Raw genomic sequence first — 15,136 nt, 5'->3', positions numbered from 1 at the left:
TCGTACTACTTCCCCTTTTAATTACTTGATTTGGGGAGTTCAGCATCTATTCTGTTCTGTTGAGACAAAGCATTTCACTGACCCATTCCCCTGAGCCAGCCTTGCTCTCCTTGCCCCAAGCCCACCCCCACCCATGACCCGTGTGTCCCTCCCCTGCCATTACCTGGTTGGTTAGGTCCACTGAATAATTTTTTTGGTCTTGGGTTAGATGCTTTTCAAAGGGCTTACTTTACAGAGACAGGAGTTTTCGTTTGGCTAGCCATGAGTAAAGGAAGCCAATATGAAGGTACCCATCAATGCGTGTTTGAAAATAGATGAGAATCTGGGTGTGGGATGGGACAGAACTCAAATGAAAGTCATCCTTACCACAGAGGAGAGGATACGACAGTGATTTTGGTGGTACGTGTTCTCTAGCTGTTGTGGGCAACTTTGTTCTTAATATTCACTCTGCATAGAGAGATAGAATGGTACCATGGGAAGGCCTTGCCTGCAAGGATCCTAGGTCCTTGTCCCAGCTCTGCCACTAAGTAGGGTCCTTTGCCCTCTCTGAGGGTCAATCTTTTGTTTCTAAAAGGGGAGTGCAAAGAGGGATTGAAAGAGAATCTCCCAAGATGCCTTTCAGTCTGGGGACTGTAATCCTTAACGGGGCCACAAGGTCCACATTTGGGCTTGGTCTGTGGTCTTTGTGCTTCTAAACAGGTTTCCAAAGCGTTTATTCAAGAAGTCAGTTTATCCTGTGGGGACATGCCCTCAGAGGCTAAGAATTTAAATGGAGGCCATTGGTGGCTTCTCAGAAGGGGGCTCCTGGAGTCTTTGGATGAACAGCCAGCTTCCTTGAGTTGCACACCAGAGTATTTTTGCCTCAGTGAGTTCTGTAAAGACTGAGAATGAAATTTCCTTGTGGCCTGTGCTAGCTCATGAACTTGGCTGATGACTTACACAAAGGGATTGGGCCGTTTGGTGGGAGAGGAGAAAATGACTTGGGATACCACAGTCTGGCATCCTGCAGAGAACCAGTATTTACTTGATGTGATCTAGGCACTCTTACATCCTAAGTGTTCTGTAGGACCATTAACTCATGTTCTTTGTTTCAGGTGTCACAGAATTTCCGCTGGGGTTAAGAATCTAGGACACGAGGCTCATCTTGTCTTCTGAAGATGAACTACTCAGGGTGCTGACTTCAGTCTAGTTGATGAAATGTGTTATGGAAACAGCTTCCCTCGACTAAGCCTCCTCAGTCCCAGAATTTGAAACCTGGGTCCTGTGGCTGCCAGTCAGACGATCTTTATCAGGCACCTGCCGTACTCAAGACCCTTTGAGAGAAATGACTGGTTGGCTCTTCAATTTTCCAGAGGCCCCAGAGATGACTCATAGGTGTCGCTGCCTTATGGATGAAACCCCCAGAGTCAGGTCACTCTAGCAGATCACAGCTGATTGGGCTCTGGGGACAGCCACCCCGGAGGGAAAGTGATTTCAGTCTGGACTCCCTGTGGGTTCTGCACAGCCTGCAGCCATGGAGAAAGTGCCTAGCTATGTGGCCTTTTCTGCCTCCCCCTCCTTCCAGCCCCCCTTGCCGCATGGGTCCAGGTGGGAGCTGCGTCCTTACTGGTCTCCCTCCCTCCCGGGTATCAGTTGTGCCGTTGCAGTTGGTTTGCTTTGCACCCAAGGGATTCTTCTCAGCCATGGCACAGACACAGTCCCTCATGACATTGGGGACCTGACTTTTCTAGCCTCCCGGCCACTGTGCTCCTCTTATCCACTTAGGTGTCTGCCAGCCCAGAGGCCCTCCAGCCTCTTTCACTCACCATCTGCTGGTCTCCAGCCCTGGGCCAGCCCCACTTGGCCCTTGGCGCTATTCTTTGACAGGGAATGGTCCTCCTGCTGACCCCTCATATGACAATTTGTTTCTCTGTCCGGGGGCCACTCAGCTTGTCGGGATCTTGCTCCAAGGCTGCCTCCTGCTGAGTGACATCTCTTAGACACTTGGGCCCCCTCTCCAATGCCTCTCTCCCAGCAGCTCCCTTGCCTTCCCCCCTTAACCTGCTCCGGCTGCTGTAACAAAATACCACAGACTGGGTAGCTTATAAACAACAGAAATTTATTTCTCACCATTCTGGAGGCTGGAAGTCCAAGATCAAGGTGCCAGCATGGTGGGGTGAGGGCCCTCCTCCTGGTCCCTAGCCGCCACCTTCTCGCTGTGTCCTCACACGATGGAAGAGGCTGGGGATCTCTCTGGGGCCTCTTATACGAGGTGACTCCCATCCATGGGGCCTCTACCCTCATGACTTAAGCACCTCCCACAGGCCTCGCCTCCTAATGCCATCATCTTTGGGGGTTAGGGTTTCAACAGATGCTTTTGGGGGGACACAAACATTCAGATCATAGAGCTCCCCTTCTGATAGTGCCCTCCTGACCCATAAACCCCTGGACGATCTCATGCTGTGAGGGACTCCCTTCTAATGCAACCCTGTTGAGGCACCACCCAGTAAAGCTTGTGGTGTGTTGCTGCCTCCCCTGGTCATCTCTTCCTCCTGGGTCAGCCTCCAATCCCTCGAACCCGCTACGGTTGGCTAATGAGCTCTTATGAAATCACGTGTCTGACCCTTAGAGGCTGATGATTATCCAACCTGAGGTGTGTTGTTTTCAGGGGTCAATTGGGAGGGACTCTAAGGCTGACAAGGCAGAAAGGGCTTAGGGAAGCGTTGTTTGTCACTTGGACTTGGACCCCTGCTGTCTGGCCTTGCAGCGTCTCAGCTTTCCTGCTGCTGCAGAAAAGCCACTGACTTTCTTTAGGACCCCAAACCCACAAATCCTAATTGGCGGGCTTTACCTCTCAGCTCAAACCTGAAACTGTCCATGACGGGCTGTTTCGGCCTCAGCATGAGCCCTGCTGAACGGAAAGCCGGCCAAGCTCAATGAACAGGTCTTGGATTCGGGGACTGTTGCAGATTTGGGACACCCTTCTGTGGGTATGAATCTGTCAAAGCATGTTGAGAGCTGTTCTGCACCGTCTGGGTCTTTTGCAGATGCCCACGATGAAGGGCTCGATATCGGATGGGACCAAGTGAGATGGAGCTGCTCATGGGCACTGCATTTCCGAGGCGGACGGTTGCACTCCTAACTTGGAATGCCTGTGGAAGTTGTACATTGGGGGCAGGCCCATCACAGGAACTGGGATCCCTCCATGCACTCCAGACACATCCCACTTAGACCCCCTCTTGGGACGTTCCTCTGCCATTGACTAGGCGGGTTGGTTGCAGTTTGCAACAAGGACTGACTGTCTGACTGTTTGCCTCACCTTTCTCCTGGTGCACGCACCAGGCAGTGTGAGTGTTAACACAGCTGTCCCCAGAAAGGCCTTGTCTTCTTCTCCACCCCTCACTGGATAGGCGATCAGGACGAAAAGGATTATGTAAGTCCATTTTGAAAATTGTTGAAAAGTCAGGATTTCATCCTGACCACTTCCTGAATATGATGTGTCTTTCTGGTTCACTTGTATGACAACGTTCGTCTGGGAAAATGCTTTTGCCCCTCTTGCATACAATCCTTCCAGACAAAAGGGTCTGGGGGAGAAGAGGGGATGGTGGAAACAATGCAAAGTTTGATCACTGAATGGGACACATTGATTTTGTAACGATGGAGGAAAAATAAAACTGGGCACTGGGGGATATGTGGTGCAGGGGAGAGCTTTTTGATCTTGGTTCCCAGAACTGCTCCTGGAAGCTTTGCTCTCCTCCTGAAGGAAAACTCACCATGCTGCCTTTGCAAGCTGCCGCAAGTGATGGAATCCAAACTGACTGCTGAGCCTGGGAGCACACCTGACAGCACTGACTGTGACACAGCCCGGGGTGGCCCCAGCTCTGGCACTTTCCACTGAGAACAGCTGCACCACACGTCGTCGACACTGGTCATGGACAGCTAAAACTGTTTGTAACAAAACTCCTTCACCACACTCTCCGGCTCCCAGGTGACCCCCTTGTGGTCCTCTAGCTAAAGAGTAGGTCTTCAGTCTCCTGACACTACTGTGCACTTCCCCTGAATGGGTCTGACTGCCTGGCCAAATGGCAGGAGCTTAGAGAGATAAACAACAGAAAGCATTCCTCTCACACTTTTTGTTCCCTCTGGCTTCTTTCAAGAAGTTGTCTTTCTCTTTGATTTTCCTCAGGTTGAATATGGTATGCCTAGATATAGAGTTTTTCGGTTATTTATCCTACTTGATGTTCTCTGAACTTCCTGAATCTGGAGTTTCATGTCTATCATTCCTTTTGGGAAATTCTCAGGCATCATCACTTCAAATATTTCTTCTGTTCCTTTCTCTCTTTCTTTCATTTTGTATTCCAATTATACATATGTTACACCTTTTGCACTTGTCCCACATTTCTTGGATATTGTCTTTCATTTTCTTCATTCTTTTTTCTCTTTAAATTTCTGTTCTGGAAGTTTCTGTTGATATTTCTTCAAGCTCACTCATTCTGTCCTCTGCTGGGTCCAGTCTATTGATGAGCCCATCCAAGGCATTCTTCATTCCCGTTATAGTGTCTTTTTTTAATAAAATACATTTGTTATTGTGGTAAAATACACATAACATAAAATTTACCATCATATTTTTAAAAATACAGTTCAGTGGTTTTTTTTTTTTTTTTGAGGAAGATTAGCCCTGAGCTAACTGCTGCCAATCCTCCTCTTTTCACTGAGGAAGACTGGGCCTGAGCTAACATCCATGCCCATCTTTCTCCACTTTATATGTGGGACGCCTACCGCAGCATGGCGTGCCAAGTGGTTTCATGTTCGAACCCTGGATCCAAACTGGTGAACCCAGGGCCGCCGAATTGGAACGTGCAAACTTAACCACTGCGCCACTGGGCCGGTCCCAGTTCAATGGTATCAAGTACAATCTTATTCTTGTGCAATCATCACCATCATCCATCTCCAGAATTCTTTTTATCTTGCAAAACTGAAACTCTACGCCCATTAAACAATAACTCCTCATTCCACCTTTTCCTAACCCCTGGCACGTATCATTCTACTTTCTCGCTCTATGAATTTGACTACCCCAAGTACCTTACATAAGTGAAATAATACAGCATTTGTCTTTTTGTGTCTGGCTTATTTTACTTAGCATAATGTTCTCAAGGCTCATTTGTGTTGTATATGTTGACCTAAAACAAATAAACAGCTACTTATTTTACCAGTAAAATGGGTTCATTTGGAAACAACAAAGAATTGCAAGTGGGGACATGTGGTCTATGGCAAACCACAAGCATATCCAGAGAAACAAAGGAGAAAAACATTCTTTTATGAAGCTGGGTGGGGCTGTTATAAACAAAGAGTCCATTGGAGGCACCTGGGAGTTCAAAGTCTAGGGAGTTTTCATTGGTAAGTTATGGCCGTCTCTCATTGGCTGAACTGTTGCTGGACAAGGAGGAATTTCTTCCTTCCTTCCTTCTGCTGGGGTAGTAAACTATATCACTTCCTGTGGGAGATGCAAGATATGTCTCTTCCTCTTGGGGTCTGTAGTGTGCATTAAGAGGCTCGTGCATGAGAGATCTCTCTTCCAGCCTCCTGACTCCATTTAAAATGAGGTTTCTTCTTACTAATTTTAACATACATATGTCAGAATTTCCTTCCTTTTTAAGGCTGAATAGTATTCCATTGTATATTTGTATCACATTTTGCTTACCCATTCATCTGTTGGTTTGCTCCTGCTCTTTTAGTGTTCTGAGACTCAATTTCAACATTGTGTGGAGGGCAGTTCCCACACACACAGCAAGCACTTCTCGGACACCAGCTGGGTGTCCAAGAATTCAACTCAATTCTGACACTATCTACCCAGAGACAGTGTCAGATTCTACAGGTTAAGGGTTCAGTCCTACAAGATTTCCCCACCCCCCACTTCAGATGCCAGTCGCAAGCCCAGGTTGTTACCTGTGCTTCTAACTGACCAGCTACAGATTTGAGGTTCCAATGACCCTCTCCAACTCAGGGTGCCAATTGCGAATGCAGGTTATTACCTGTACTTCTGACCTACTGGCTAGAAATCAGAGGTTCCCATGACCCCCTCCTCAAGTTAAATTAATTTGCTAGAGCAGCTCACAGAGTTCTGAGGAACATGTTACTTACTAGATCACTGCTTTATTGTAAAAGGATATAACTCAGGAATGGCTAGATGTAGAGCTGATAGGGCAAGGTACATAGGAAGGCGCACTGAGCTTCCATGCCTTCTCCAGACAAGCCACTCTCCCATACCTCCACATGTTCACCAACCCAGAAGCTCTCCGAACCCCGTCCTTTTTGGTTTTTATGGAGACTTCATTACTTTGTCATGGTTGATTAAATCATTGGTCATTGGCCACTGATTCAACCTCTAGGCCCTCTCTCCTCCATGGAGGTCAGGGGTGCGGGGGGCAGGGGGTAAGGGTAGGGTGGAACTGAAAGCTCCAACTCTCTAATCACATGGTTAGTTCTCATGGCAACCAGCTCCCATCCTTGGGTGGAGTCCAAAAGTCACCTCAATAACATAACCAGAGACACCTCTGTCACTCTCAACACTTAGGAAATTCCAAGAGATTTGGGAGCTGTGAGTGAGGAACCATGGACATAGACCAAATATATAATAAAATATATATATTTCAGGTGTCATCAGGCTCACTGAAAGCCAGGACTTTCCTGTGTGGCAGGTACCAGACCAGAGACAGTGGGGGAATGGTTGTTTTTTCTTTGTAAATTTGACCTAATATGTCCACCAGGGAACCATTTCTCACGTCCTAGGAGGATTCCAGGGTTCATAGGAATTCGGCTTCAGTGGATGATTCCTCCTCATCTACCGCTTGTAATGAGGCGTTAATTTCTGACCAGCTAAATCAGCTCTTTCATCTGTGTATGTGTTCAGTTCCCAGCATCAAATAAGGAGCCCGTTAAAGTCCTACTGCAAGCACCAGGGTGGTTTCACAAACCCTCTGTGTCACTTCAGGGTAGTATCCCAAGTCCCAGTAGATTATAGGCACCATCAGACTCTACTCACAGCCCATTTGGCAAACAGCAAGTGTGTCGAAGGCTCCCAGGGAGGGATGACCAGGTGTCTAAACGTCACAGTCCAGAGTAACCTTTTCCATGAAAGCGGCTGTGCCTCTCCGACAGGATCGAGGGTGAGCTATGGGAGGGCCCAGGGACCCCTGCAGGGAGTAGTTATGCTCTGTGTCGGGGCGGGGCAGGAGGTCCTGTGTAGCCTCCAGAGGAGGCAGCAGTGACGAGTATGTCAGCCAACAGGTTCCAGAGTTGGATGGGAGGACACACGGGGGAAGACCAGGGGAAGGGTGCTGTCACACCAGAAAGAGCTGGGACTGGACAGAAATGGCGAGACCTGGAGTCAGCTCTCAACAAGCCTGGGACCATCCCCAAATTGTATTTGATTCTCATTGTTGCCTTCCTTCTTTAGGCCTGTTTTCACTAACCGGGCCTCAGGGTCCTAATTTTGTCAGCTGAGAGACATCATGGATAACTGAGAAGAGAAATGAATGATGAGTCAGAAGGCGGGCCAGAGGCTGGGATGGGTGGGAACAGCATGGGCTCTAGATGAATCTGGACAGGGGTCTAATCTGCCTGTCGCTTACTAGCCATGTGATCCTGGGAAAGTTAGCAAGTGCTGTGAGTCTCTGGCTCTTCCCCTTGAAGGCAGTGGGTTGGTGAGCCCTGTCTTGTAGGACTGCAGGAATGGATGGGATGTGTGGAAAACATCTGGCACAGTGCCTGGTATATATGGGATCTTTGAGGACTGGCACTTATTTCTAGGATTATTTTTCTTTTTGCTGAGGAAGATTGGCCCTGAGCTAACATCTGTGCCCATCATCCTCTATGTTGTATGTGGGATGCTGCCACAGCATAGCTTGATGAGTGGTCCATAGGTCCGCACCCAGGATCCAAAGCTGGGAATCCTGGGCCGCAGAAGCAGAGTGTGCGAGCTTAACCACTATGCCACCGGGCCAGCCCCTCTAGCATTGTTTTGATCCCAGATTTTCCACTCTCTCCTCTGGAATTTTGCTTGTTTGTTATCCAAGTCATACCAGAGAATATGTAGCTTAAGAGGACATGGAATAGCTAATCAGCCAAAAAGGATGTTTCATAAATAAAACTCAGTAAATCTTCCCAGCTAGAGGATATATGTGAAAATTCGGGGGTGGGGGAGTCTTCCCAGCTGGATGGAACACAGAGCTCCTAGAAACAGAGTCAAGGACCGACTCCTTGCCTCCCTCCAAGCTGCTCTTCATCCAGACCACTACTTCCTTTCATTTCACCCCACCAAAATCTAGCCCTTGATTACAATTGGCCAATTAAACTCAATTAAGATTAACACCTAATTTATGCTGTGGGCTCTGGTTCTCCCAGGCCTGGGAGAGGAGTGCCAGGCCACTGACTTCTGGGCATCACTTCAAAGGAATGTCACCGTATTTCTCAGGAAATCCTTGGAGATGATGGCTGTCAAACACCACGTTCTTCACTGTGTTCAACGGCAATGCGACAAGAGCCCAGGACACCTTCCCTTCCTGCCCAGGTGGAGATTTCTCTCTGGTTACCTGTGATCCCTAAGAAACTCTTCAGAGAAATTTTCCAGTTCAGACTTGCCCCTCAGCCCTAAGACACACTGTGAGTCTGGCCATTGCCACCACCAAGCTTCATGACAACCAACTCCCACAGAAGGAATCACAGTTTCCCGAAGCCCCACACTGCCCTGGCTCGGGGCGTTTACACGTGAGCCCGCTCTCCTCGGGCCGCACCACCTCCCACCTTCTTTGACTTGTCCTGGAGGGGACACCTCACCATTTTCCTTCTAGGACTGCGGCTCCTAGACTCTCATTCTATGGTTGTGAGGGGGCCCTGCTTACCCTCGTGTCCCCACAGCTGACACAGAGCCACCAGAGAGCAGAGGCTCAGCAAATGTCTGGGGACGAAATGAGCCAGTGAGCAGAGAGTTGATTTGCTGCTATTTAATTTCTTCTACATTCTTGGATAAGTTAAGAAAATCTTGGTATATATCTCTTCATTTTACACAATGATAGTCTAAAAATGATAATTCAAAAAGGAACCGTTTAAATTTTTTCTCTTTTACTGCTAAGTTCTTTCACATTTCCAGTGAAATTCCTATTCCAATGTCAAGTTATCTTGTTACAGAAGAAATAAAACAGAAGGTATTCCTCTTTTATTTTTTCACAAAATGGCAAAACTTTCTTTTAAACTGGATAAATAGCAATAAATGTGTGACCAATGTCATTCATAAACTTAGATTTGGAAGCTAACACATGTTCAATTAAAAGTAACAACATTTTAAAATGTAAAAAATAAAAGAAGAGGGGCCCGCCGGGTGGTGTAGCGGTTCAGTTAGTGCCCTCCACTTTGGTGGCCCAGTTTTCATGGGTTTGGATCCCTGGCACGACCTATGTGCTGCTAATCAAGCCATGCTGTGGTGGCGTCCCACGTACAAAAGATAGAGGAAGACTGGCATAGATCTTAGCTAAGGGACAATCTTCCTCAAGCAAAAAGAGGAAGATTGCCAACAGATGTTAGTTCAGGGCCAATCTTCCTCACCACAAAGAAGAAGAAAAACAGAAAGAAAAAGAAGATGATACATTTCAAAGTCACCCCTATGGAACAGGAACACAAAGCTGTTATGCCCTATAATACCCTCAGCCCCAGCCTGACCCTCCACTGCTTAGATCATTGACTGCCTTCCTAAAACACAGAGTGAAGAATCTGCTTTAGACTTCACTCAGGGCAGGAGGAGCTACTGGGCACGGTACTACAACTTGCACTGGCCGTGTCAGTAGCATTATCCGTGCTGGCAATTCTGGCCTGAACTCTCTCTTCCTGATCTCTCAAAGCTTCCTCATACGACACTGGGAAGGACCTGGGGTCACTCCCAATGGCACTGGCCAAAAACTCCAGGAGACTCATCTTGCTGGTTTCAGCGTGGGCCCTGGGACCCCACAGGAACTCGTAGCGAGCAGGATCGCTGTTGGGCACCTGCCGGTACTCCACGTACTGCTCCTGCACCCAAACTTTAGTGATAAGCTCCCTGGGCTCCCCATAGATGAAGTGCTCCCTCCCGGCACGCACCCCCATGACACTCAGTGCTTCCCAGACGTCCTCCTCGGGGGCACAGTCGCCCTGCAGGAGGATGACGCCCAGGAGCATCACCAGGAGGCCGGTATTGGGCATGCTCTGCTCATCGCTCAGCATCCCATCGTAGGTGAGGCCTAGGGTGGTGACCAGGACATAGGCGTGGTCGCTGGGGTCCACTTCCTTCACGTCAACGCCAAAGATGAGGTTCATGCGCTCAGAGGCTTCACTGAAGATCACAGGGAAGTGGTCCTGGTGATCTCTGAGGACCGTATTCAGCATCTCCGCCTTTGTGGTGGGCTCCTTTGTGCGATACTTGACAAGCAGGAACTCCACCAGCTCAGCCACCTTGCCATCAATCACGTTTCTGGGAAAGGACGCAGTGTATGGCAGGGCCTGTGAGGTGCTCGGACCCTCCTCTCCTCGGCTGCTGGAGCTGTCGTCTTCAGACTGGCTCAGTGGAGGGGAGGCCATGGCAGTGGGGGAGGGGCAGGCACTCTGAGGGCTCTGGGGAGGACTCGGGGCCCCAGCGACATCATCAACCTCCTCTGGTGTGCTCGACAAGAGAGGATAGCAAGAGGAAGAGGAGGAGGAGGGGAAAGAGGAGGGGAAAGATGAGGAGCAGGTGGAGGACGAAGAAGTATCCTCTTCCACAGCCACAGGAAGCAGTGCACCCACTGGGCCCTGCGTCTCGCTTTGGGACTGAAGGCCTTCCTCAAGCATGTAGCGCCGTCGCTTTGGAGCACGAGGCATGATGACTCCTGTCAGGGCAGCCGACAGGAGCGTGGGCAGGAGGCGACCAATGGGGACCCACGGGCCTGGGGGGAGAGGGAGTGTGAGCAGCCTTAGGTGAGAAACACACCCTTGGCGGCTCTGACAGAGGTGACTTACGGGCCTCCTCTTAGGGGCACTCTCGGCTTCACAGGGCTCTGTTGTCCAGGGCGGCCTGTGTCCTAGGGATCTGAAGGAAGAAGTGAGTCGGCCCCTCAGGGAGCACCCAGCACAGCCCGAGGTTCTGGGGCTGACTGTGGGCTGGGGTGGGGTGGGCTCCAGATCTGTGGGGTCTGACAGGAGGGCTGGGCTGGACTCTGTGAGGTCGCCAGAGCTCTGGGGTGGGCGGTCCCCTCTGAGCTCACTCAGGGTCCTCACCTTTCCCCTGGCTGGTCCTGGGCCCCACCGTGCTGCTGCCCTGAGGCAGACCTCTCAGAACAAGACCACGCACCCCTGAGACTGAGTAGAAGGAAGCGAGGGGGCCCACATCTGGCCACAGTTGCAGAGGGGCTAACAGGAGGCACCAAGGGACAAGAAGTGAGACCCAACGCTGTGGGTTCCATCTGTCCTGGGACGGGTGGTCCACTCAGTCTTCACCTTGACACCCTGCAGGGCCTGGGTCAACTCCTCTGTTGACCTGAGGCCACCCTCCTTCGGCCAAGGCCTGGATTCCCGAAGACACCGGAAGGGGAAGTGAGGGGGACTGAATCCACCCACCGATCCCAGGTGTCCCCACGGCAGACAGCAGGGTAGGGCTGGCCTGGGCTGCACGTGTCCCGGTGTGTGGGGGGGTCCCCAAACCCTCACCATGACCCCGGCCAGGGCCTGGGATCCTGCCTCTGCTGACCTGAGTCCAGACCCTCACATCGAGGCCCTTGCCCCCTTCCCGAGACACCGACCTGGAAATGAGGAGGGGCTCAGCCAGACAGGCCCTGCCGGGGGTGCCAGGGCTGACAGTAGGGCCAGGCCAGATTTCCATGGGGTCCCACTTTGTCCTGGCGATGGGGGTACCCTCACTCCTCCCTCGGGGTCCTCACCTTGACTCCTGGAATGTGTGTCAGCTGAGCAGATGTGCTTCCTCAGATGACCTGACGTTGTCCTCGCAGACCAAGGTCCTCTCCTCCCTGAACCTCTGAGAGAAACCGGAGGAGATTGCACATCCACGCCCACCCGCCTGCCCCCACCGCCGCCATCCCAAAAGGCTGGCAGCAGGGACCAGCCCTGTAGCCTGGGGTGGGACTTCCCCCAGTACTCCTGTAGGTTATTCGTCTTTCCTCCTGGCCCCCCGTCTGGGACACCTGACATCTCCCCCTTAGACCAGGCCCTCTCCTCCTGAGGGCCCCCCACTTTCCTGCCCTGGCTAGAAGTGAGCGTGCCATTTCGGACCACCGCTGACTGTTCCTTCCAGGGCTGAGAACAGGGGACAGCCGGACTATGTGCCATCCTTTCTTTGCTGAGGTGGGGGGTACACTCAGTCCTCAGGGGGGTTCCTCACCCTGACACCAGGCAGATCCTGGGACCCTGCCCTCGGCTGACCTGTCGTGCCCCTCAGACCAAGACCTCACCTCCCTGACATCCCCCATCCCCAACCATATGACAGAAGTCGGAGCAGGCCATGTCCAGCCCTCCCTGCCCCGGGGCCTCCCTGGGCCGAGAACAGGGGAAGCTGGCCTCTGTGAGGTCCCTTCTCTTCTGGGGTGGGGGGAACCTCCATGCCCTCTGTTCCTCCCAAAGGCTCCTTGTCTGGAGTCCGGGCAGATCCGGGACCCCTTCCTCTGCTGACCAGATGTGGCTCCCTCTGCTGACCCGCCGTCGCCCCACAGAACAAGGCCTCACCTGGCAGAGCCCGAGGCAGAGGTGAGTGGGCTGCACCACCAGCCGCCAACCCTGCCTGGGGTCTTCAGGGGTGACAGAGGCAGGGCCGATTTCAGTGGGCCCCCCTCTGCCTGGGGTGGGAGTCCCCTCAGAGTCCTCAAGGTATTCCTAGTTACTCCTGGCCAGGCCTGGAACCTTCCCTTCTGCTAACCCGAGGTAGCATCCTGCAGGCCAAGGCCACGATGCCACTGAGACCCCGAGCAGGAAGTGGACGGGCCACCCCTCCTGACATCCTGCCTGGCCTCGCAGGACTGACCACAGGGGCAGATTTCTGCTGGGGTCGCCTATGCCTGGGCTGAGGGTCTGCTCAGTCGTCTCTCGGGGTCCGGGGACCCCACCCTCGGCTGACCTGAAGTCACAGTCCTCACCCCCTGAAGACTCCGGAGGCAGAAGGCTGGACACGCCTCCTCAGGTGGCCCTCTCTGGGGCCTCCCAAGCCCGAGCGCAGTGCCACAGGAGGCCGCCCTCTCCGTCCCCTCATGTGCTGTTCCTATGACTGAGTCCCCAGTTTCTCTCAGATCAGGATGCGAAAGGCGGGAAAGGCCGCCACTGGTGATGGTGCCCCAGGGCCTCCCGGTGCTTACGGCAGGGGCGTGTTTCTGTGGGGTCCCCTTTGTCTTCCCTCAGGGTCTTTAGCTTGAGGCTGTCAGGTCCCGGGACCCTCCCTCTGTGGACCTGAGGCCCTCACTCCCCTGAGACCCCACGGGAAGTCTGTGGAGGTCACCTCAGGCCACTAAACCCGGGGACGCCCAGGGCTGATGGCAGGGGCCAGTGGGGGGTTACTCCCTGGGGTCCTTGGCCACCCTCTGCTCCTTCCCTGACCCCCAGCATGGCCTGGCCCCGCCTCTGCCCCTGAGTCCGCTCCCTCCCCCGGGCCCTCCCCAGCAGGCTCCTCTGAGGAGGGGGGCGGGGGCTCAGCCTGTCCATCCCCCGTCCCCCAGGGTCCCTCAAGGCTGACAGCAGAGGCAGACCTGGACGCCCTGGGTCTAGTGTTCTCCCTCCTGGGGCTCCCTGGGCCCCTGGCCGGGACTGGCCTCCTTCCCTCTGCTGCCCTGAATCCGGCCTCCCTCAGCTAGGCCCTCGGCGACCCCAGGCCTCCGAGGCGGAAGCCAGGGGACGTCACATCCGGTCACCGTGGCCACGGGTCTCCCGGAGCTGACAGCACGGGCAGAGAGGCATCCGGGGGTCCCTCTGCCAGCCCTCTGCTCCTCTCCTTGTCTCTGGCCGGGCCTGGGCCCCTGCTCCTGCACCCTGAATCTGTACCCATCACCCCCAGGCTCTGACCCCCTGTTGGCTGCGGAGGGAGCGGGTAGCCCTCGGCTGGCAGCCCTGCCCGGGGCCCCCCAGAGCACACAGGAGGGGCGCGGGGCTTCTGTGGGCCTGTGCTCTGGGGCGGGGCAGCCCTCCGGCCTCCCTCGGGAGGGTCCTCGTCCACCCTGGCCGAGAAGGGCTGCCATCCCGGGGAAGGGCTGGATGGGGGCTGCGGCGCCCAGGGCCGAGGGGTTCACGGGAGAAGCCCCCTTCCCGTGGGGTCTCGACACCAGGCGGCCGGACTCTGCGAACCATTTTTTTTTCGGGATTGCGTTTGTCCTGTCCAGGTTGAGCAGCTGTGGGGGCTTGGGGATGCTCCTCCGGGTTTATGGTGACCTCCCATTGTGTGCTCAGTGCAGGGATTTTCACTCATTTATCCTCCTTCCTAGTAAGAAATACATTGTACATGTCTGCCCACTGCGGGAGCCCTGTATCTACATCTAGAACAGGTTTGTAGCTTATATGTGTTTCTAGACGCGTGTGTGGACATGCCACGGGAGTATGCACCTAGGCACGTGTATATGCACGTATGTTCCTATTAGGTCTTTATAGCTATATGTAGACTATACGTGTGTATGCTTATTTCATGAAAGAATACCTTCTCTTTCTCTAATATGACTACCTCTGATACTTGCTATTCTGTTTCTTGTCTATTCTTTTTTTTTGTTACATAAAGATTGGCCTTGAGCTAACATCTGTTGCCAATCTTTTTTTTTTCTTTTCCCCAAAGCCCCTGCAGTACATAGCTGTATATTCCAGTTGTAGGTCCTTCTATTTGTGCTATGTGGGATGCTCCCTCAGCATGGTGTGATGTGCAGTGCTAGGTCTGTGCCCAGAATGGGAACTGGCAAATCCCTGGTCCTGGAAGCAGAGCTCACAAACTTAACCACTTGGCATAGGGCCGGCCCTCTTCTCTATTCTTTACATTATATTAAAATGAGAATCTTTTGAAAAGCCAGTCCTCACCCACTAAGATGGTTTTAGGTGATTATTAGCACAAACTCCAAAGTCAAATGCCTCAATCAACCCATCTTTCCTGTTGTCCATGTTTTGCCCCCGGCCACTGGCC

At 52.5% G+C, this 15,136-nt stretch overlaps 1 protein-coding gene across 3 annotated transcripts; it reads right to left on the bottom strand.

Annotated features, from left to right (window-relative positions):
* Positions 1 to 8,969: 8,969 nt before the first annotated feature.
* Positions 8,970 to 13,887, bottom strand: LOC139080891 (melanoma-associated antigen 10-like). 3 transcript variants are annotated; one of them, XM_070603395.1, is made up of 4 exons: positions 13,728 to 13,887; positions 11,919 to 12,013; positions 11,002 to 11,071; positions 8,970 to 10,871 (listed from the first exon to the last, which is right to left on the bottom strand). In XM_070603395.1, exon 4 carries the CDS (start codon positions 10,861 to 10,863, stop codon positions 9,757 to 9,759), a length of 1,107 nt encoding a protein of 368 aa, XP_070459496.1. In that variant the 5' UTR covers positions 10,864 to 10,871; positions 11,002 to 11,071; positions 11,919 to 12,013; positions 13,728 to 13,887; the 3' UTR covers positions 8,970 to 9,756. The 3 variants fall into 3 exon arrangements, with proteins under 3 accessions (XP_070459496.1, XP_070459495.1, XP_070459493.1); XM_070603394.1 differs by lacking the exon at positions 11,002 to 11,071 and having other exon boundaries at positions 8,970 to 10,928; positions 13,728 to 13,874; XM_070603392.1 differs by lacking the exons at positions 11,919 to 12,013; positions 13,728 to 13,887 and having other exon boundaries at positions 8,970 to 10,928; positions 11,002 to 11,060.
* Positions 13,888 to 15,136: the final 1,249 nt, after the last annotated feature.

The sequence above is a fragment of the Equus przewalskii genome, chromosome X, assembly GCF_037783145.1.
Source record: "Equus przewalskii isolate Varuska chromosome X, EquPr2, whole genome shotgun sequence".
In the NCBI taxonomy this organism is placed as follows: Eukaryota; Metazoa; Chordata; class Mammalia; order Perissodactyla; family Equidae; genus Equus; species Equus przewalskii.
Note: the sequence above shows the minus strand (reverse complement) of the source record. Positions and strands in the feature narration are given on the sequence as shown.